This window comes from Lampetra planeri, chromosome 65 (assembly GCF_965212315.1).
Source record: "Lampetra planeri chromosome 65, kcLamPlan1.2.h2, whole genome shotgun sequence".
NCBI lineage: Eukaryota > Metazoa > Chordata > Hyperoartia > Petromyzontiformes > Petromyzontidae > Lampetra > Lampetra planeri.
Window position 1 is genome coordinate 44,984 of NC_136171.1, and position 23,763 is coordinate 68,746.

The 23,763-nt window shown below is 48.6% G+C and overlaps 1 protein-coding gene across 2 annotated transcripts in view; it reads right to left on the reverse strand.

Annotated features, from left to right (window-relative positions):
* Window positions 1-6,412: 6,412 nt before the first annotated feature.
* LOC144737195 (AP-3 complex subunit sigma-1) overlaps window positions 6,413-23,763 on the reverse strand; it is a 39,270-nt gene continuing 21,919 nt past the window's right edge. Inside the window, exon 6 of one of the 2 annotated variants that reach the window (XM_078619917.1) lies at window positions 6,413-6,632. In XM_078619917.1, coding sequence (XP_078476043.1) covers window positions 6,477-6,632 — 156 coding nt within the window. In that variant the 3' untranslated portion in view covers window positions 6,413-6,476. Of the gene's footprint in view, window positions 6,633-14,951; window positions 17,158-23,763 lie in introns of those variants that run through there. The other variant, XM_078619918.1, reaches the window with a different exon arrangement.

Below are 23,763 nucleotides of genomic sequence, written 5' to 3' on the forward strand. Positions count from 1 at the left end.
GAACGCCGTCCGACTCGTACCGGGGGATGGCAGAAACGCCATGCGTCGGCCCGACGGGAGCTCAATGCATCCCTGGTCGATTAATATCCTAATCGGCATTTTGGCCAGGAAGTCCGTCCCCAGCAGGCACGGAACCGCCAGCGAGGAGGAAACAAAAATCGGCCCAGACAATTTAATATCCCCGATACAAATTAGGGCTCGAATCTGTCCGATGATGCCAAGTGAGCCCCCGTTAGCAGCAAAGAATGGCACGTTAACAGGCATCAAAGGACGGCTCTGGGCAGGGAGAATATTGTGAATTAACTCCGAAATAATGGTCGCCGATGCTCCCGTATCGACCAGGATGCGCACCTCGACCCCGTCGATGTGCCCCACAACGGCCGACGACCCCGACGACGCGGCTACAACACGATGGGCCAACACGGACCACTGGCTGGGTTCAATCTGAGTACCCAGAGCGGTGCGTGTTGGTGCGATGGTGCGCGATATTGGCCCCCCAATCGGTGCGGTGTATGAGTGTGTGGCGGGTGTGTGCGTGGGCCAAACATGTGAGGTGCCGCGACTCGCCGGGTTATGATGATGGAGCTTGGGAAGAGGGCCGGCGTCCCGTCGAGGTGTCGTCCCGCGCTGCCGAGGAGAGCGGCACCCCGAGGCGACATGGCCCCGGATGCCGCAGTTGTAGCAGCGCGGGAGCGCTGGTGACGACGACGGATGATCGGGATGGCTCGAGCCGCCCAGGTCCGCCCGTAATCCCGCTCCCTGCCGCCGTTGATGGTCGATGGCGCAGATCTCCTCCGCCGGGAGGGTGGCTGCGGCCACGGTACGCCCGCTCGCCGCCTTGCTGGCCTTGCGTCGTTGCGCGAGCAGGTTTGCGTGGAGGAGTCGTGCTGCTTGGAGGGAGCACATCTCCGTGTCGTCCTGTGCGACGATGACGATCTCCAAGTCGTCCGCCAGCAGGAGTATCTTCTCTGTAACCATGGCGTCGACACCTTCGTTGTCCATCCGTGGAAAGGCCACTTTTGCCAGTGCCAGGAGGCTTGTGCGGTACGCCAGAGGCGACTCCTTTGCCCCCCGCTGGTGATCGTAGAAGAGTTGGCGACAGTCTGACGGCGGACCGTAAACTGCAGCCAGCACCTGCATCGCCGTCTGCAGCGTAGAGCGCCTCTCCTTCGGTGCCGATGTTAAAGTGGCGAGGGCGTCGCTGTCGAGGAGTGCTGGCAGCGCGCGGAGAGCCTCGGCGTCCGTCCACTTCGCCATCTCCTAGTGAGCGAGGAAGCGCCGCTGGAAGCCGCCCCAGTCGCCTTCCTCGCCCACAAATTCTTTGAGTGGAGGCAGTCGCTGATGTAGCGCAGCGGCTGCCGCAGAAGGTCGCCCTCCCTCGTCCCCCTCACCCGGCTCTGCTTCGGCGCGCACGACCGATGGCATCGCCGGTCGCACCCGTGGTGACGTCCTGTCCGTTGGCGATGACGCGGCAGGTACTGTATGCCCGCCGTTGGACGCGATGCTCAGGCCGGCCACGCCCTCAACTGCAGCTGCGGTGATGGCGGGATTTTCAAATTGGTGTTCTGCCGAAATGGCGGGAAGGCGCTGTGGTCGTCGGCTTTCGTCGCCCCGTGGCGGTCCAGCAGCCCCCAGCTGAGTGATGTGGTCCAGCATGCTGGCAGCGGCGTGCAGCAGCTCCATCAGCTTGGTGTGCGCCTGCCTCAGCCCCTCTGCCGACACCTCTCCACCCTCCTGTTGCTGCGGCGTAGCCGTATCTGGCCCCGACTGCTCCGTGCTCTCTTCACCCGTCCCAGGCTCTCCGACTGCAGCGGTGTCCTCCGCCCCCGGTATCCTGATCCGAGCTGACCGGCGCGTGTCCATGTTCATAGATTTTTACTTCTGACACCAGATGTAATACCGTTGAGGACTCTTGGACACCCGGGGTTGAGGCACACGTATTTATTCCGCAACAGTTGTCACAACCGCGGACATACAATACTGGAGGGGGTATCGGCCCCCTCACCCGGCTAGCTGGGAATACACTGCTAGCTATCTCTGACCTACCTCCTAGTCCTCCACTAACGGGCTAGGGGAGGCTGTCTGGCCCGACACTGGTAAGTCGGGCTACGGTACCCGGAGTCCCAGAGCACTAGCTCTGGTTCTCGGGACCACGCCGCTGGCTCGGTCCTGCGCGGCCCTGACAAGGGCGGCGTCCCAGGGGAGTCCAGGGCTCTAGCTAGACGATCTTCGGTCTTCACTGGTTTAGCTTTAACATTCTGCCCCGAGCCCTCTGACACATCCCCCTTTATACTCAACCCCCGCTGAGGGGTGGGGCCCCGGGCTGCCTGGTGCGGACGTCGTTGAGAGCACCCCCCCCGTGCACTCACGTAGCCCCGCCCACTGTGTTTGTTTCCCATAAGCTGCCATGCATAACGGCTCTCTCTCTAACACCCCTACACAGCTATCGTGCTGTGACGGTTCCACCTGAAGACGGAAGCTTGTGTTGCCTCCGTAACGTCGTGATTATAATTTTATTTTAATTTTACTTTTATTAATTTACATTTTTTTACCTACGTGACTTTACCGAAAAAACCTAAGAATATACATAACGTGGTTGACCAATAGGGAGCCATCCCGTGACGACACCCGGGCATCGACCAGCCTCCCATTATATCTGTACCAAATGGAAATTCCTCCAGTACAGCTATTGAAGGCTTCACGAACTACGTGGTCAAATCTTCTTGGTTCTTTCTGCAAAGTCACGTAGAAGGGAAATAATAAAATAATAAAAATAAAACATAACGTGGTCAAAATACATGTTAAATAATGTGGGAGTCAGAGGACATCCCTGTCGCACCCCAAGGTGTACAAGGAATGGCTCTGACTCCCGGCCACGTAGTTTTACCCGGGCCCACTCACCATCATGAAGGTCCTTAATGATCGTGAGCAGAGGGTCAGGGACTCCGAAAGCACGAAGAACAACCCAGCGACCAGGCCTACTGATGGTATCATAGGCCTTGACCAGGTCAATAAAGCAGAGATGTAGGTCTTGTTGGAATTCCTTACACCTCTGCTGTAGCAGACGGCCAGAAAATATGGCATCTGTGCAGGACCGCCCTTTCCTGAAACCGCATTGGGGCTCCGCAAGCCTCTCCTCAGTGTGCCTAGCAAGGCGATGTTGAATAATCCTTGCCAGGACCTTTCCCGGCACACTGAGGAGTGAGATGCCCCTGTAGTTGTTACAGTCTGTGCAGTCCCCCTTCTTAAAGATGGGGACCACCAGGACATCCTTCCAGAGGCGTAGCTAGGATATTTTGCGCCCGGGGACGAACTATAAAATTGGCGCCCCCCCCCCCCCCCCCCCCCGTTTAATCACATTTTCCTATTACATCGAATAAGGAATAACAATTTAAATTTTAATGAAACATTGTATTTAAAGAAGCAAATGTATAGAAATTATATTACATGGCTCACTCAGTCACTGTCGTAGACTGGTTGACATAGTCTACAAAAGATTAATTTTTCTTGATTTCACTGTCGCAAATTGGTCAATCACGTAATCAAAATCTGTTTTTTCCAATGTTTCTCTTTCAACGCTAAGAAGAGCAAGATTGCTGAGACGATCTTGTCCCATTGAAGCACGCAAATACGACAAAATAAGTTTCAATTTGCTGAACGACCGCTCACAGCTTGCAATTGAAACTGCTATTGTTAATAAATTTTGCAGTAAAATTCGCAAATTCGGAAATGTCGTCTCCATAAAACACAATAAAACTAAGAAGATCCAAAGAAGTTTCTGGTAGAACTTCATTCCGGTTACTGAGCAGCATTTTGCAATCTCCAATTTTTGTGAAAAGTTCGTGGCCATTGATGTCGGTGTCATAGAAATTTCCAAAATCTGCAATTTCGGCGAATTGCATCGACATCTGTGTCGGATAGAAGAGTTTTGACGTCCAGCAGAAATCCATATTTTGTGTTCATGTCTTTTAGTCGTAAAAACCGTGTTGACATCTCCTGTTGAAGTCGATAAAGTACGCTCTTCATAACGCGCACAATTTCTTCTTCTGCTGAAAGTCCTGCATCTCTTGCCAGTTTTCATGGCATCTTCTTCTGTCCACATCTGTAGTATTCTTGAATGAGACAGAGACGTCGTAGAGGCCACACGCTTTTATTCCAATAACACTAGTCCTCCGGACTCACTGGGGGGAACAGCCCAACCACACAACCTAGGGAGGTACAGCCTCCGGCTCTATTCTCATTACTCTCCTTCCCTAGCCTACAGCTACTCAATTACTCAGCTACTCAGCCCACTCAGTCCCAGCGGGGCGGCATCCTCGAGGCTTGGGGTCCAGGATCTCCGGCCGCACCTCCTTCAGCTTCTCCTGAGATGGACCCCCTCCGCTTTCCGGGAGCCGTCTTATATATCCCCTCTCTCTGAGGGGCGGGGGTGTCTCGGGGCCCTGGCTCTCGCCAGCCCCCTCCCCTCAGAGCGGTTCCAACCACCTCTCGTCCCTGCCGGTCCGGACCGGACCAGACCGGTACGTACCTCTCCCCTAGCTTGTGTGACCTGTGTGACCTGTGTGACCTGTGTCAACCTTGGTGTCAACCTTGACCACCACACATCTATCCCCCAGGCTGTGCATCTTGTTTTGGCGTTTTCTACAGCAACTTGGCTCAAATCATCACGAAGCTTGACAAATTCATGCTCCAAAGATTCAAGATCAGTTGCTGCTTCCTTGAAGTTCATAGTAGGATCCTGTTGTATCTATGCCCCGTTTTCCAAAAATTCCTGTAAGCGCTTCTGAACACGATACATTTTTCCAAGAATGACATTCTAGAAATGTAATAAAACTATGAAGTTAAAATTTAATACGCATGCCTGTAACTGTTTTGCATCGCTTCTGGTTTCAGGCGTCTAGTTACATCCTCCGATAATTTGTCTAGCAGCCCTACTAGTTCATCCAGTCCTTCATAGATAGCTTTAACAGCTTCTGATCATGCACTCCAGCATGTTTCAGACTGCCCGCTTTACTGTGATGGGCACAGCTTTTTTTAACTCTTCCCAACGAATTGTTGAACGAGAGAAAAACAAATATATACTTTCAACTGTTCCAAAAAATGTGACGAAATGTGGATCCTGTTTGGCTGAGTGTACTCCTGCTAAGTTTAAGCTGTGGTTGTCACAGTTGACAAACAATGCTCTGCGATTTTTGTCACATATTCGTTGTTGAAGGCCGGATATATGCCCAGTCATCACAGCAGCATTGTCATAACATTGTGCCCGACAGTCGGCTAGAGGTATGTTGTCAGATTTCAGTCTTTCGACGATGACTCTTTCTAGGCTTGCTGCTGCATCTTTTGCATGTATATCGATATAACCTAAAAAAAAATATTTGATAGTTACTTTTTTAGTTTGAAAATCCACATCCACAAATCTTATGACCTGAGAAAGCTGTTCCCGATGTCCTAGATCAGGAGTTGAGTCAAGTAAGATACTGTAGTACTTGTTTTTCCTGATATCACTCAACAATTGGTTCTTTACAGTCGACGCAAGTATGTGGATAAATTCATTCTGGATTTCCGGTGACAAATAAGAAACTGATCCCGGATTTTCTCCTGCGTGCTGTACGTGTTTTGCTAACAATGGGTCATACTGCGCAACGAGTTTGATCAGCGCGATAATTTTTCCAACATTTTTATCCTCATCCGCATTCAAATTTTCCTCATGGCCACATAGTGCCTAATTTTGTGAAACCAGAAACTTAATACAGGTGAGTATTCTTTGCAATATATCTCGCCAACGTTGTTTTTCCAAATGAATCTGAGCTTGAACCACTGCGTCAATTCCAGTACCATCAATTATCCTTCGTTCGGCTTCCTTCCATGCAGTAAAAGCTGTGCGGTGGCTAGGATTGTTTTCATGAGAATTTAGTTTTTCTGGCTTTCTCCACTTGTTGAAACCGTTTGTTAACTCAAACGAAGCTCGTGAGTTTGAACTCGATGATGTAAATAATAGACAACAAAAACAGTAAGCAGCTTTATTGATTGGTGAATATAATAGCCACGAACGATTCACTTCCTCTCCGTTCGCTAGTCGGCGTTTAAACCATGATGATGTAATTGAACGTGCGTGGGCTGCTCCGGCTGCTGCAGCCGCCTGGAGCGTGGTGTCACTAATAAGAACTAAAAATAGGCCGTCGTAGTTTCTGCCACCAAAAAACAGGCCAGTGACTAAGGCTGAAAGACTGCGCCTGTCTGTTGTTTGGGACGTTCTTCCATGTAAGTTCTTAATAGGCGCGTGTACCAAAATGTAATTACATGAAATGTAGGCTGTGTGTAGCGGCATATATAAAAGTTTAGGTTGAGGTGTAGATTTGTGCAGTAGTTTCAGGCTGCCGCGCCCGCCGCAATAAGTTATAATGTTACGTTGTAAGCCTCATTTTGGCGCCCCTTTACCTTGGCGCCCGGGGACATATGTACCCCCCTGCCCCCCCCTAGCTACGCCTCTGCATCCTTCCAATCCTGCAGAACCCGTCCAGTGTTATGATGTGATGTAGGGCAGTCTGTGCACAAACGCCACCCTCCCTCAGCATTTCGCTTGGGAGATCATCTCTGCCCAGTGCATTTCCTGGTCTCAGACTCTGGATCGCCTTACATACACACACACACGGACGCACACACACACACATCGTGGTCGACACGCAGATGGACTCACATGCACACAAGGACTTAGACACAATCATAGATTAATATTCACCAAGTAAATTTAGAAATATTAGTTGTCTGCACACAAACATTAAAAATGAAACATTTTCAAGGTGATTATTGTATTAATTATATTATTTACCAAGTAAATTTATAAATATTACTTGTCAGCACACAAACTAAAATATTGTAATATATAAAATAATAGGTTTCTATGTACGTGATTTAGCGAAAGACACAAGAAATAGAAACATAAGTTTTCTACACACAAACATTATTAATGTAATATTTGTAAGGTGATTATTTAAATAATAGGTTTCTATCAACGTGATTTAGCGAAAGAAGCAAGAAATAGACATATAAGTTGTATGCACAAAAACATTATTAATGTAATATTTGCAAGGTGATTTTTTTAACAATATGATTCTATCAATGTGAGTTTAGCGAAAGCAATAAAAAAAGTACTTAACATTGGCTTGGTGAGGCCTAGTCCCGTGCAGAGCCCCCAGCCTCGCCTAGATTGCTCAGCCGGCCGAGGTGCCACCTTGGCAGGCTGGGGGCTGGGCCGCCACCCCTGCCCCCCCATCCCCCCACCCGCGCTGCAATACTATCGAATCGCTATAATATTAATATCTACGGACTCTATAGTAGTAAGTGCACACATTGGGGTGGGGGGGGGGGGACATGAAACTTTGAAGACTTTATCTCAGCGTTTAATTGCATTATCAAGGCGAAAGAAAAATCCCCCCCCCTCCACCGATGACGCCCGTGCGTTGCCAGGGGCAAACCCCCGGGCAACCGAGTGGCGTAATAAATAAATAAAGATAATTCGCACTAAATCGCTCATTTAACTAATTTAAAGTTGACGGATGTGAAAAAGGAATAGCGCTTGCTCACTGCGGGGCTTACGGCGTGGTACCTGGCTATTTTTTTTTTCACAAGCGCGCGTTCACACACACACAGACAAAAATGACTTTTATATATAAAACTAAGCCTAATATAATGGAGTGCACTTTTTAATGAAAATTAAAGTAAGGAACATTTGGCAATTTTGGCTAAAAACAGCAGTATGTAGATTTTCTTTTTGTGAGGTGGAAATTTATTTTTTAAAATTCCCACTTTCAATGTAATATATAGCACTAGCGGAAGTACCCGGCTTTGCCCGGGTGAAAAATATATTTCTTAAAAACCTTACATATAAATACACAGATACTAAGGTATTGTCAAAGCCCGGTGGGCTGTTTGTACATTTCTCCACCAACAAATATATAAGAGGCTTTCACAAGTCCAAAAAGTTTTAGAAAGTGTGGGGTAAATAGTTGATGTCAAAAGGTTTCCGAAAATTGTGGTCTCCCCCCCCCCCCCTCAAAAAATATCTTTACCCCTCGTAGGTATATATACTAACAACACCTTACATACAACAGAGGAAGTGGTATCTATTGACTGTAGTAGTATCTACTGACTGTACCGTAGTATCTACTGAGCCAGTAGTAGCTACTGACTGTGTAGTAGTATTTAGTGACTGTAATAACTACTGACCATAGTAGTATTTACTGGGCCTACAGTAGTATCTACCGACTATATACTCGTAACGACTAACTGTATAGTATCTGCTGACTCTATAGTTGTATCCACTGACTATAGTAGTAACTACAAAATCTATAGCAGTATCTACTCACTCTATAATAGTATCTACTGACTCTAGTAGCTACTCACCGTGGTAGTATGTACTGACTGTTTAGTAGTATATACTGACTGTAGCAGTATTGACTGACTGTAGCGGTATATACTGACTGTTTTAGTATTTACTATAGCGGTATCTACCAACTCGATAGCAGTATCTACTATCACTACAGCAGTGTATACCGACTGAGGTCGTACCTGCTATCACTACAGCAGTGCATACTGCTGTGTTGGTACCTGTTATGATGACAGCAGTGCATATTGTGGTGGAACCTGCTATGATTACAGCAGTGCATACTGCTGTGGTGGTATCTGCTATGATGAGAGTACATATTGTGGTGGTGGTACCTGGTATGATAACAGCAGTACATACCGAGTGTGGTGGCACCTGCTATAACGACAGCAGTACATACTGTGGTGGTACCTGCTATGATGACAGCAGTACATTCTGTGGTGGTGGTACCTGCTATGATTACAGCAGTGCATATTGACTGTACTCATCATTCACCCTCACCATTCACCACTCACCCTTACCACTCATCCTCACCACTCACCACTCCCACTCACTATTCACCATTCACCCTCACAACTCACCAATCTCCCTCACCAATCTCCCTCACCAATCTCCCTCACCCTCACCACTAACCCTCACCACTCTCCCTCACCACTCACCACTCACTCTCACCATTCACCCTCACCATTCAGCCTCACCCTCACCACTCACCGTCACAACCACCACTCACCCTCACCACACAACCTCACCCTCACTACTCACCATTCATCCTCACCAATCACCACTGACCAATCACCACTCTCCACTAACCCTCACCACTCAACCTCACCACTCACCCTCAAAACTAACCACTCTCTCACCACTCACCCTCACCACTCACCCTCACCACTCACGCTCACCACTCACCACTCACCCATCACCACTCACAACCGCCACTCACCCTCACCACTCACCCTCACAACAACCACTCACCCTCACCGCTCACCACTCACCCTGACCACTCACCACTCATTCTCACCAATCACACCCTCACCAATCACCACTCACCCGCACTGCTCACCCTCACCGCTCACCACTCACCCCTCACTAATCACCCCTCACTAATCACCACTCATAACCGCCACTCACCCTCACCACTCACCCTCACCACTCACCCTCACCACTCACCCTCACTACTCACCACTCATCCTCACCAATCACACCCTCAACAATCACCACTCACCCTCACCACTCACGCTCACCACTCACTCTCACCACTCACCACTCACCCTCATAACAACCACTCACCCTCACCGCTCACCACTCACCCTCACTACTCACCCTCACCACTAATCCTCACCAATCACACCCTCACCAATTACCACTCACCCTCACTGCTCACCCTCACCGCTCACCACTCACCCTCAACACTCAACCTCCCCTCACCACTCAACCTCACCCTCACCACTCACCCCTCACTAATCACCACTCACAACCGCCACTCACCCTCCCCACTCACTACTCACCACTCATCCTCACCAATCACACCCTCACCAATTACCACTCACCCTCACTGCTCACCCTCACCGCTCACCACTCACCCTCACCACTCAACCTCCCCTCACCACTCAACCTCACCCTCACCCCTCACTAATCACCACTCACAACCGCCACTCACCCTCCCCACTCACCACTCACCTTCACCATTCACCCTCACCACTCTCCCTCACCACTCACCAGTCATGCTCACCACTCACCATCACTACTCACCACTCACCCTCACCACTCACCCTCACCACTCACTACTCACCCTCACCACTCACCCTCACCATTCACCCTCACCACTCACCCTCACCACTCTCCCTCACCACTCTCCCTCACCACTAACCAGTCACGCTCACCACTCACCCTCACTACTCACCACTCACCCTCAACACTCACCCTCACCGCTCACCACTCACCCTGACCACTCACCACTCATCCTCACCAATCACCACTCACCCTCACTGCTCACCCTCACCACTCACGCTCACCACTCACCCCTCACTAATCACCACTCACAACCGCCACTCACCCTCACCACTCACCCTCACCACTCACCACTCATTCTCACCAATCACACCCTCAACCATCACCACTCACCCTCACCACTCACTAATCACCTCTCACAACCGTCACTCACCCTCACCACTCACTCTTACCACTCACCCTCACAACAACCACTCACCCTCACAACAACCACTCACCCTCACTACTCACCCTCACCACTCATCCTCACCAATCACACCCTCACCACTCACCCTGACCAATCACCACTCTCCTTCACCACTCTCCCTCACCACTCTTCCTCACCACTCACCAGTCACGCTCACCACTCACGCTCACCACTCATCCTCACTACTCACCCTAACCACTCACCACTCACCCTCACCACCACCACTCACCCTATTCCCGTTTTAAAAACTTACTTACGTGTCGCCAAGTATGCTTGAGGGTGATTGGTGAGGGAGAGTGGTGAGGGTAAGTAGTGAGGAATAGTGGTGAGGGTGAGTTGTGAGGGTAAGTGGTGAGGGTGAGTGGTGAGTGGTCAGTGATAGTGAGTGGTGAGTGATAGTGAGTGATAGTGAGTGTTGAGGGTGAGTGGTGATGGTGAGTGAGGGAGAGTGGTGAGGGAGAGTGGTGAAGGTGTATATATTTTTACCTATGATGACAGCAGTACATGCTGACGTTTTGTATGTTAAATGTAAAAGCTAAATGTGTGAATGTGTGTGTGGGAAATGTTAAGCAAACGTGGCAGGAATAGGGCGATTCTAAAGGAATCTACAACCTTCGATGATTCCTTTGCGCGATTCAAAGAATCGATTCCTGGCGCGTAGGAGGTTTCCATATTTAATTACAGAGTTTTATTTTCATTGGTATGTTATGTTTTAAAGTTTTCAGGAGTTTTTAATTATATTTTTTCCCCGGTCAACGCCGGATATTTCCCATTCGTAGCAGTTTACATTGACTCTATAACAAACTTATATTAAACTGGAACAGGTCGATTCTAAATGAATCTACAACCTTCGATTCCTTTTCGCGATTCAGAGAATCGATTCTTGGCGCGGTCGGGTTTAGAATTTTAATTACACAGTTGTATTTTCATTGGTATGTTATGTTTTAAAGTTTTCAGAAGATTTTAAATGTATTTTTCCCCCGGGCAACGCTGGGTATATCGAGTTTATACCACAAAGTCGTCGCCTGACAGAGTTGCGTGTCGAGGCCTAGTACCGTGCAGAGCCTCCGGCCTCGCCTAGATTGCCCATCCGGCTGAGGCTGGGTACTGGGGCCGTTACCCCCCCCCCCCCCCCCCCACGCTACAATAATACTGTCTAATCGCTATAATTTTATTATCTACCGACCTATAATAGTAATTGCACATATTGGGGTGGGGGGGGAGTGAAGAGTCGCGTGTTAATGCGTGTGCATATTTTTAACGGGACTTAAAAATGGCGTCCACCCCGCAGCGACAGAGTTGCTGCCCGTTTCCAGGGGCAACTGCCCGTTGCCAGGGGCAACCGCCTTCCCGCATGCACAACGGCGTGCTTCGTTACATGCTGGTCGGCAATAGTAAATAAATAAATAAAGAGAAATCGCACTAAATAGATAATCGGTCCGATTTAAAGTTTAGAGACGAAAAATCGGAAATGCCTAAGTTTACCGCAGGGCCGGGGACGTGCCCACCTGCAAAATGTAATCTCGGCGAACCCCACGGTCCGAGAGCTACATCCCCCGGTAGGGAGCGTACGCAGACGGACGGAGAGACAGACAGACAGACAAAAAATGAATTATATAGGTTAGATACTATGGCTAAACACAATGGAGTGCACTTTTTTTTTATAGTAATGAACATCTGGCCAATTTTGACCAAAACCAGTAGAGTATGTCGATTTTCTTTTTGATGTGAACATTTATTCTTGAAATGTCCCACTTTTAATGTAGCATTTAGCATACTAAGGCTAAACACAATGGAGGAGTGCACTTTTACTTGAAAATCAAGTTATGAAAAATGGGCCAATTTTGGCCAAAAACGGCATAGAATGCCGATTTTCTTTTTGTGACTTAAAATGTAATCGTGAAATTTCCCACTTTTCATATAACATATAGGATATTAAGGCTCAACACAATGGAGTGCACCTTTCGTTGAAAAGTTACTTTTTGAAATAGTCCAATTTTGGCTAAAAACGGCATAGTATACTGGTTTTCTTTTTGTGACGTGAAAATTTGATCTTGAAATTTCCCACTTTTAATGTAATATATAGCATACTAAACCTAAATACAATGGAGTGCACTTTTTGTTGAAAAAGAAAGTTGTGAAAATTGGCCAATTTTGGCTAAAAAAGCAGTTTGCCGATTTTCTATTTGTGACGTGAAAATGTCATCGAAAAATTTCCCACTTTTAATGTAATATGTAGCATACTGAGGCTAAACACAATGGAGGAGTGCGCTTAAAAAAAATAAAGTCATGAAAATTGGGCCAATTTTGCCAAAAATAGCATAGTATGCCGATTTTCTTTTCGTGACGTAAAAATTTCATTTTGAGATTTCCCACTTTTAATGTAACATATAGCATACAAATGCTAAACACACTTTGTGTTGAAAAATGACGTTTTGAAAGTCCAATTTTGGCTAAAAACGGCATAGTATACTGGTTTTATTTTTGTGACGTGAAAATTTGATCTTGAAATTTCCCACTTTTAATATTTTAGCATACTAAACCTAAATACAATGGAGTGCACTTTTTGTTGAAAAATATAGGTCTTGAAATTTCGTCCAGTTTTGGCAAAAAACGGCATCGTATTCCGATTTCCTTTTAATGACGTGAAAATGTCATCGAGAAATTTCCAACTTTTCATGGAATATGTAGTATACAGAGGCTAAAAACAATGGAGTGCACTTTTTGTTGAAAAATAAAGTTAGGAGTGAATGGGGTTTATGTTCTCCCCCTGTTCTGCAGTGTGAGTGAGGGGCGTTTGTCTGTTCTCCCTTGTTCTGTAGTGAGTGGAATTTGAATGTCCCCGTGTTCTGTAGAGTGAATGGAGTTGTATGTTCTCCCCCTGTTCTTCAGTGCGAGTCGAGTTTGTATGTTCTTCCCCTGTTCTGCAGTGTGAGTAGAGTTTGTATGATGTCCCCTTGTTCTGTACAGTGAGTGGAGTTTGTATGTTCTCTCCCTAAAACCACCCATAATGTAACTGATATTGGCCAAGTATCCCAATGCTGAAACATTTTCTTGCCAATTATTTACTTGGGATTTAGCCAGTTACCTAACTAGTTTCAGCAGCAATGGCCCACAGCCACTAATAAGTTATTGTTGAGGCTAGGAACTGGCCAAGTACACAACTCACCAGTGTGCCCGTAATGCATTCTCAACGTCACAATCGTTTTACTTAAAAAATTACAGCGGACAGCCCCGAGACATGCACGTGTACATCCCCCTTTCACAATAATGTCCCGCTCCACACCAACAAAAGAAATGTTGTGATGAAAATATATACAAAATACATGTATTAGAGATTTGCACAGGCTTTCGTTACAATTCACATTCTAACTTAATCTACCGAATCAAGGGCCCCACCGTGTATCTGAAAAGAGGCAGGGTCTAAAGAAGGGGCATGGTCTAAAAAGGTGCTTAGCCATAAGACGAGACATGGAGTCCTAATACAGGAAGTGATGTGGCCAAAAAACAGGAAGGGGTGGGGTCTACTCAAGGAGTGAGGAAAAATACAGGAAGAGGTGGGGTCTTATCAATAAGGGGTGGGGTCTAAAGAGGGATGGGCCTACAGAGGTTGGATTTCCTTGTTGATTTAAGGTAATAAAAACATAACATCTAAATACATGCAGTGGGTAGCAGCATACCTTTAGTGCCACAGATGCGGCCACAGGGCAACGAGTAATAATTATTTGTTGACAGAGCGCCTCTTATGCTTGAGGCATCTCAACAGCACTTTACATCTCATATCAACAAATGAATGAAGTCATGTGCAGTGTATGAATTGTGTTCAGGTATGACTGCGTGTGAATTCATTACCGGAAGAGTTAGAATATAAATTGTGCACAAGTGGGTAGAGAAATCACTAAAATAAAATTAAGTGTAATGCATCAAACTGTGTGGGGTGGGGGGGGAATCTGCTTCTCGATTCGTGTCTCACACCAGCTGCATTTCCTTATTAAACAAGGGCAACCTTGTCCCGGTTTCAACTTCACTAGCTTGGCAACGAGGCACACATTCCCTGCTGATGAAACTCGGTTGAGTGAAAATTATTTCGCTGTTGACCGTATATTCCAGATATACCAATGTCCCAGATATTCTGGATATACAAATGTCCTGGATAGTCCAGATATTGTTCTTTTTTTTTTTTATAATCGGGGAAATAGAAAAATGACACTTTACCAACGTTTAAAAGCTCCACATCACACAAAGCAAATGTGCCGACTTGCCGTCAGCCACCATCGCCATGCTGCGCAGAAAATGGTGTGCGCCAGCCAGCCCCAGTTTTGGCATTGCGCAATTACTGTGGCATTGTGCTGATGCGTTCCAAAATTGGCTTGCTGCTTTCCGTGATGGGTTTATTTTTCACTTCATACATTTCATATTTGCTTTTTTTACATATATATTCGGAGACAATAAAAAGCAATAGAATTTACATTTCAAGCTGTAAACGGCATAAATTTGGTCTTCACGGAAATAACAGCGGGTTTTGTAAAGAGAATGGATATACCAGGGAAGAACAGTGTTTCGAGGTTTCCCACATGACAGCAAACTCACTCTGTGCCTCGCATTCCGGCAACATTCTTCAAGGGTTGATCTTGCCGACAAACTACCAGGCAGCGTGTCGCAGGCAACCCAACCGTGCGCAGAGGGTGGAACAATCCACCTCGACTCATGCCAAGAGAATCTGTAATGGAGGGCTCACATCACCTACATTTGGTCCCCTAACCGCCTGCCTCGGTGTCTCCAACACAGCCATTATGTCCCCCAACCCTCCACCCCATTTGTGAGACACCCACACACAAAATTTACGATTTCTCATCTATTAACATCCAAATCGACGATGTCCGTTTCAGGAAAACAATACAAAAAAACACATCACAAGACACAAGATCATTCTCGCTGGAATTCTTTTCAGCAGAGTCCGATAGGGGGGGAAATTAACCAGATGGAAAAATTAAGGGAGATACTGCAGGAGGGAGCAAGTGGTGATTGGGCACACGCTAGGCAACACCTCATCGCCACCACCATCAGCGCCACCATTGCCACGGTCATCAGCACTGCCTTCTAACAGTAGAACCAGCCAGTCAGAGTGACCCGCACCCACATCACCACTCACAATCCAAAGGTTGCGCAAGTTTGAATTGCCAGTCTGGGGAGGGGGGGGTCAACGTAAACCCATCACAAGATAAAAACGTATTTCTTTTAGATAAGGCCGCGTTATCCATTTTTATTTTTGCATCGTCACCAACCGACTCTTCATCGGCATGTTGAAAGTATGGCCCAATGACTATGGCGCGGGGGGGGGGGGGACTCGTTCATCCAGCAATGAACTGACAAAAAGGGGCTCCGTGTGCACCCGTGCATAAAATTTTTTGACCATGCGAAGGTCACTTCGCTGCGTCAACATCCGCTAATTGCAGCACCACCAACATTAATGAACACGGGGTTTGCATGCATCCTTCGAAATAATTAAAAGGCGTACCTCCCGTACGTCATTAACACGTGCGGTTTTTCTAGCCACGCTGAGCTCAATATGCTTCTACGGGCTCTCCACTTACAGAGCAGGGCCGACGGTGCCCACATCATAGCCGGCTTCGCGCTTCAGTTATATAGGCAGTGTCTGCGGACCGAGGCGGTGAAGTGTTCGTCATTTCATCTCACCTAAAACCGTGGGCTTTCACAAACAATATTACAATATTACGATTCATAATTGACTTTTTAACCCAAATTGCCAATGAAAGAAGTTGTCACACGATGAGAAAAAAAGTGGCCAATTTATTGCAGCTGCTCCTGCAGCACACGCCTAGCATGGAGAGCAATCCACACCACATTTAATAATTGGAGACGGACTTTTTGTACTGATAAACACAACCAGCGTTATGATTTATGCAAATGTATAACCTCTCGGCATCACTTCTTGCTTCCTTTCTGAGAACACATTGATGACACAACATCTCCAACCTATTTACTGCCCAAAAACGGAGGAGATATTTTTAAAATTCTGGAAACTGCCTCATGATGCCAATTGTAACTACCAGCAAAATGTTAGACTACCCAATTGTTAAATGTGTGGATCGCACTCCGGCTTTACCGGTGTAGTGCTTGATACACACCACTGTGACAACTTTATGAATTGCCTGTTTTGGCTGGAGGAGCACTATACAACATAAAATTTTACTCACGTGGCGATCCGAATCAGAAAAATCAATGATGAATTACGTAAAACAGGTTTAACAGACCTAACATTGGTCGCGACCGCCTTGACATGGACACAATGATACCAAATCCACAATCCTGCCACTCCCTCATGTTCTGCCCCCCACCCTTCCCCCGCCATGTGCCCCGTACTCCTACTCCTGCTCCTTCTCTTCCTCCTTCTCTTCCTCCTTCTCCTCCAAGGGGCACACGTCACCCGTCACTTGAAGGAGGCGAGGTTGGGCACCTTGATGTTGATGTCCCCGATGTTGATGTTGCGCGGCATGTCCGGCAGGTTCATGTTCTTCACGGCCGACACGGCTCGCGCCGGTGCCGCCGCGAGGCCGGCCTGGAGATGAAGGGAGGGAGGGATGGCGGAATGGAGGGAGGGAGGTGGCAGGCCGCGGGCAAGGAGAGGGATCAGGATTTGCATATGTGCGTATTTGCAGTACACTGGTGCATTATAACACACCAGTCTAAAATCTAAATTTGAATCAGAAAATCTGTTTTTATCAGTCTCGAATTGACCCTGTCGCCAAGTTTGATGTAATTCGAAGGTTTATTCCGTTTGAGACTTTCTAAAAAAGGTCAACATTGATCTTCTTGGTTCTTTCGGTAAAGTCACGTAGAAGGGAAGTAATAAAATAATAAAAATAAAACATAATAAAATAATTCTCACGACGTTTCGGCCACAACACAAGCAGCCGTCCTCAGGTGAAGACAGGTCTGTCGAGGCGACAGTGTCTAAAAGAAAAACACCACCACGCTTGGAGCGTCTATTTAAGCTGGGTTGGAAGGGGGGGGGGTTAATGCGCATTGACAAAATAATCTGCATATCAAGAGGAATTTAGCATATTTATGGGAAATGCAGGAATGCGATTAGTGCTATTTGTGAAATGCTAATCCTGCATAATGCCCATGCATTATGCAGGATTAGCAGCATCAAAGGGAGGGGGATAGGGGTAGCATTAATAAAGGGAAGGAATGTTAATAGTATGTAGCTGCAGTAACTAAACAACAACGTAAAACGCTAAAGTATAAACTACATAGTATTAAATTGTATACTGTATTACTATACACTACCCTATGTCTTAGTGTAATATTACACTATGTATTATTCTACCCACCCAACTGTATACCACACTGCTGTATAGTCACTAAACAATTTCTACCCTATGTCTTAGAATAATACATAGTGTAATATTACACTATGTATTATTCTACCCACCCAACTGTATACCACACTGCTGTATATTCACTATACAATTTCGATACTATATATTACCTTATACATTGTATTAAACATTACACTTTAATACTATTTATTATTATACAATATGCTATACACAATACCATTGACCGTCGCGTGAACGGAGCAAAGAATATATTCCCTGCGGAGAATACAAGATATATAGTCAATGTCAGTGAGTGGAACGCGGTCTGAAAGTCACCGTAAACGTGGACACAATCAGTTAAGATCCGAAATGGTTAATTACGTCCTTCCAATGATTGCTAAGCCGGAATCCATCTTCTCGGTTGAAATTGTCTCTGTGTTTGTCTATGTGGATCGCCTCATGAACGAATCTCTCATGGTAGCCAGATGGCTTGCAGAGAACCTCTGTCTTAGAGAAGTCAATGTCATGTGAGCCCACTGAATTGTAACAGTGATCTGCCACGGTTGATGAGGTGTTTGTCCTACCGTGTTTCAAGTCTGCTTTATGTTCACGGATGCGGTCCGAGACATGTCGTTTGGTTTCTCCAATGTAACTGCTACCACAGAGGCAACTTAGTTTGTAGACGCCAGGGTACTGTATGTCTGGAACCACATCTTTTACAGACGGGACCAGATCACGGATTTTATGTACTGTGTTGAATCGGACCTGGATCTTGTGTTTAATCAGGATTTTGGAGATCTTTTTTGTGACCCCAGCAATGTAGGGTAAGGTGATGGTCTTGAGAGGCTCCTCAACAGGATATTTCTTGATGGTTGGAGTGATGGCTTTGCGGATTGTGTAGTCGGAGTAACCATTAGCCTTAAGAGCTTGGCGTACGTGTTTGAGTTCACTGGCAATGTGTTCCTGGTCGGAAATGCATTGGGCTCTATGGTAAAGAGTCTTGATGAGGGAGTTCTTCTGGGATGGATGGTGGTGGGAATCCGGTTTTAGGTAAGCAACATTGACTGTTAATTTTGGTCCGGGGCACACTTTTTTGGCCCGACCAGGAGGGCGAGCGTCTGGAACAGCAGCAGCTGCAACTCTCTTGCATTGCTTCATGCAAGAAAGCCAATCATCAGGCTGGGTGCTACTAGATGGCAACAGACCGTGAAGCTTTGAATTCAACTGCTCATAACATTCTTCTTCTGACCACTTTGACATCATGGGAACTAATTCTGACACACCACCCCACAAGATTTTCTGACTGGGGTTACGCATCGTGGGAAACTCAATAATTATTGCACAAAAATTAGCTTACCGCACACCACCGGTGTACCGCCAAAAGCTTCATTCATGGCGGTGGTGCCGACACACGTTCTGCGGCAATAGCATGCTCTCTCGCCCGTCTGTTGCCGAGTTTACGCTGTTTGGATTGGCTAGGCCGCCCACCGGTTAATACTGCGGTAGGGTGTGTGGTAACACGAGAAATACTATGACTACGTACAGTCTGCTTCGCTCGCAGTGGACATTAAAGCAATCGCTTGGAAGTCATTCCAAAACCGGTAGTAAATAGGCCGGCCATAGTACCTCCAAACGGTCCAAACTTTACAGATGTAATATCGTTGAGGACTCTTGGACGCCGGGGTTGAGGCACACGTATTTATTCCGCAACAGTTGTCACAACCGCGGACATACAACACTGGAGGGGGTATCGGCCCCCTCACCCGGCTAGCTGGGAATACACTGCTAGCTATCTCTGACCTACCTCCTAGTCCTCCACTAACGGGCTAGGGGAGGCTGTCTGGCCCGACACTGGTAAGTCGGGCTACGGTACCCGGAGTCCCAGAGCACTAGCTCTGGTTCTCGGGACCACGCCGCTGGCTCGGTCCTGCGCGGCCCTGACAAGGGCGGCGACCCAGGGGAGTCCAGGGCTCTAGCTAGACGATCTTCGGTCTTCACTGGTTTAGCTTTAACATTGTTCCCCGAGCTCTCCGGCTCATCCCCTTTTATACCAAAACCCCCCCGCTGAGGGGTGGGGCCAGCCCCCCAGGCTGCCCTGTGCGGACGTCGTTGAGAGCACCTCCCCGTGCACTCACGAAGCCCCGCCCACTGTGTTTGTTTCCCGTGTGATCCTATGTATACAGCCCCTCCGTAACACCCCTACATCACCCCCCCCCCTGTACAGCTCGCAGCCGTCCCGGCTGCACCAAACGACAATAAAAGTTTATTTACCCCTCGACCCCGCGTGTGCCTCGCAATTTTTTCAACAATAACGCGAACGAGAACAACAACAAGAACCAGAAAAGCAAGAAGGGAAAATAACCCGACGCACAGCACCCCCGAATAAATACGAATTCCGTAAAACCAACGTATATACAATTTGCAGGGAACCCCAGCACACACACAGCACACAGTGAACCCAACATACGTACAATCCAATGTGCCCGGAACACACCACCGACGCCGCACACAGTGAACATAACATGTGAAAAATATATATATATTTTTTGTGCATCACAAGAGCCTGCGCATTCTTGTGCGCGTCCTCGCAGCAGGCCCGTCACACGGGGCAACCCCGGATGGCGGGCCGTCGGGCGGCAACTGTCCATTTCCAAGTGAGTCTTCTCTCGATGTCGCGAGACCCTCGGCATCCCCCGTAGGGGTTGTCGGGCGTGAGCCCGTCATTCCTGGTGCACCTGGGGGCGGGACAGCCGGCAACACGTCAGGCGAGAGCAGCGGAGACGGACCCTTTGAGTTGGTCGACCCCCCACATGTTTGGCCACGCGTGTGTGGAGTGGGACTTCGCACCGCAACGAAGGGTTTCAATCTGGAGGGGTGCACAAACCACCGGCGCTTCCCCCATTTGATGCGTACGCACTGAGGCCGCAAAACCTCAACCACCTCGACAGGGCCCCGCCACGGCCGCACCAGTTTAGAGGTCGCGAGTGGTACCTGGGGACAGTGCAGCCATGCCATGTCCCCCGGCTTCCACTGTAGCACGTGCGCGCGACCCAGTCTGAGCCGCTCATTAGCTTTCTGACGTAGGTCGGAATTTTGCATGGCAGCATTCCGTGCCTCTGTTAATTTCGCAAGATTAAATTTAACATGGTCGGCCAATTTAGTTTGACCCTGCGGCGCGGGGATCTGCAGCTGGGCCCGAACAGGAGGGTCAGGTTCGCGGCCATACATGAGGAAGAAGGGGGAAAATCCCGTTGCCGCATGGGGGGCCAATCTGTATGCTGCCAGGACCCCTTGAATTTGCAGGTCCCAATCGGTCTGCGAGTCCGAAACCTGCTGTGACAACATGGACGTGATGGTTCGGTGCAGACGCTCGACCATCCCGTCAGTTTGCGGGTGATAGGGAGGGTACAAATTTTTTTTGTGCCCAGGAGCTCACAGACTTGTTGGAGCAGTTTGCCGGAAAAATGTTTGCCCTGGTCGGTCAGCAGCCGCTCGGGAGCACCTTTGTCCAGGACGTATCCCTGGACAAAGGCCTCCACGATGGCTGCTGCCGACTGGTTGGCCAGGGGCCAGGCCATAGGCCAGCGCATAAAGTACTCCACCCCGGTCAACAAATATCTATTGCCCCTGGGGGTGGCGGGGAATGGGCCCAGAATATCCAGCGCGACAAGTTCGTTGACTCTGGAGACTCTGATAGACTGCAAAGGCGGGTTAGACTCCCGTGCTGGTGGTTTCCGTTGCGCACACCGAGGGCATGACCCCAACAGATCTGCGACATCCCTTGTCATGCCCGGCCAAAAAAAATCAAGCTGGAGCAAGGCGAGGGTCTTTTGGGTCCCCAGGTGGAGGAGGCGCTCATGAGCGGCCCACACCACCTTACCCCGTAACCCAGAAGGGACCACCAGCCGGTGTCGATGGGATTTCCCGTCCCAATGCATCAGCAGACCCGTGACCATTTCCCATGTGTCGGCATCACCCCTCCCCCGCCCAGCATCCCCGACGCGACGACGCAACGCGAGGAGGGAGGTATCCTCCATCTGTAGGCGCCCCCATTCAGTGACAGGCAACCCCAACAGGGAATCTGATCCCTGTTGTGCGATCGAATTCGTCATTGACGCTGCGTCGTCTGCGGCCGCCAAGACCGGAACAGATATTTCACCCGGATGCCTGCAACGACCCGACCCCAGGAGGCATGCGCATTCGGGGGTGGTTGGCATGCGCGACAGAGCGTCCGCATTGGTGTGGCGGACGCCCTTACGGTACGTGGTTTCAAAATCTAAGTCCTGGAGAACCTCCAACCATCGAGACAATTGTCCCGATGGTTGTTGAACTCGCAGGGCGTACTGTAGTGCCGCATGATCTGTACGGACGGTGAAACGCTGACCGTAGAGATATGGGCGGTACTGTTGGATGAAATAGACAATTGCCAACAGTTCCCGACGGGTGACACAATATCTTTGCTCCGCTGGAGACAACACCCGACTACCGTACGCGACTACCCGTTCCACGCCGTCAACCACCTGGGAAAGCACGCCCCCAATACCTGTGTTGCTCGCATCGGTGTCGAGCACAAAGGGTTTAGAAAAATCGGGGTAAACCAAGGGAGGAGCTTTAACCAGAGCGTCCCGAAGGGAGCGGAAAGCAGCCTCCTCCTCCTGTCCCCAATGAAAGCGGACCCCCTTTGACGTCAAAGCGTGTAGGAGCTTTGCAATTGTCGCAAAATCCGCGACAAAGCGTCGGTAATACGACGCGAATCCAATGAAACTCCTGACCTCTCCCACAGAGGTGGGAGTCGGCCAGGAGCTGACGCACTGCGTTTTGGCGGGATCGGTAGCAATACCTGAGCGTCCAACGATGTGTCCCAAATAACGCACAGATTCGCGTAACAGATGACATTTTGGGGTTTAAATTTCAAATTAGCAGCCCGCATTTTGAGGAAAACCGCCCGCAACCTCTGGAGATGCTCGTCAAATGTTCTGCTAAAGACAATAATGTCATCCAAATAAATTAAGCACGAGTCCCATTGCAATACAGCCAAAACCAATTCCATCAATCGCTGGAAAGTCGCCGGCGCCGAGTGGAGTCCCATCGGCAACCGGTTGAATTGGAAGAGACCCTGCGGTGTACGGAATGCAGTTTTAGGCTTAGAATCATCGTCCAGAGGAAGCTGCCAGAATCCCGAAAGTAAATCCAATGTGGAGAAGAATCGCGCTCCCGCCAAGGCGTCCAGCGATTCGTCAATCCGTGGGAGCGGGTATGCGTCGGCAACAGAAATTTTGTTTAGGCGGCAAAAATCGACGCAAAACCGCAACGAGCCATCCTGTTTCTTAACCAGGACGATCGGCGCTCCCCACGGGCTGGTAGAGGGAGAAATGATGTCGGCGGCTAACATGTCATCAACAGCCGATTTGACATGGTCCTTTTCGGCGGGACTTAACCGAAAAGGATTTTGGCGTATTGGTGCGCTGTCACCTGTATCAATATGGTGACGCAGCAGATGGGTACAGCCCAAATCGAATTTGTTGTGACTGAAAACGTCGGAAAATTCACGCAGCAGTGTCCTAAGCTTTTGACGCTCTAAATCCGACAGGTCCGTCGATCCCGCACAAAGCGCCTCGAGCCACCCTTCATCGGTGTCCGAATGTGGATGCGGCAGAGGGACAGTGCCTACGTGATTCGCGACAGGTTCCTCACAGGGCACCGGCGTTGCGTGAGCAAGCACGGTCCCTTGAGGAACCACCACTGTCTGCGACCCCACATTGAGGACCGCGATGAAAGGGTCCCCGTCCCCTTTTACGATGGTCTGGGCCGGAATCAAATGAGGTCCGCTAACCCCGGCC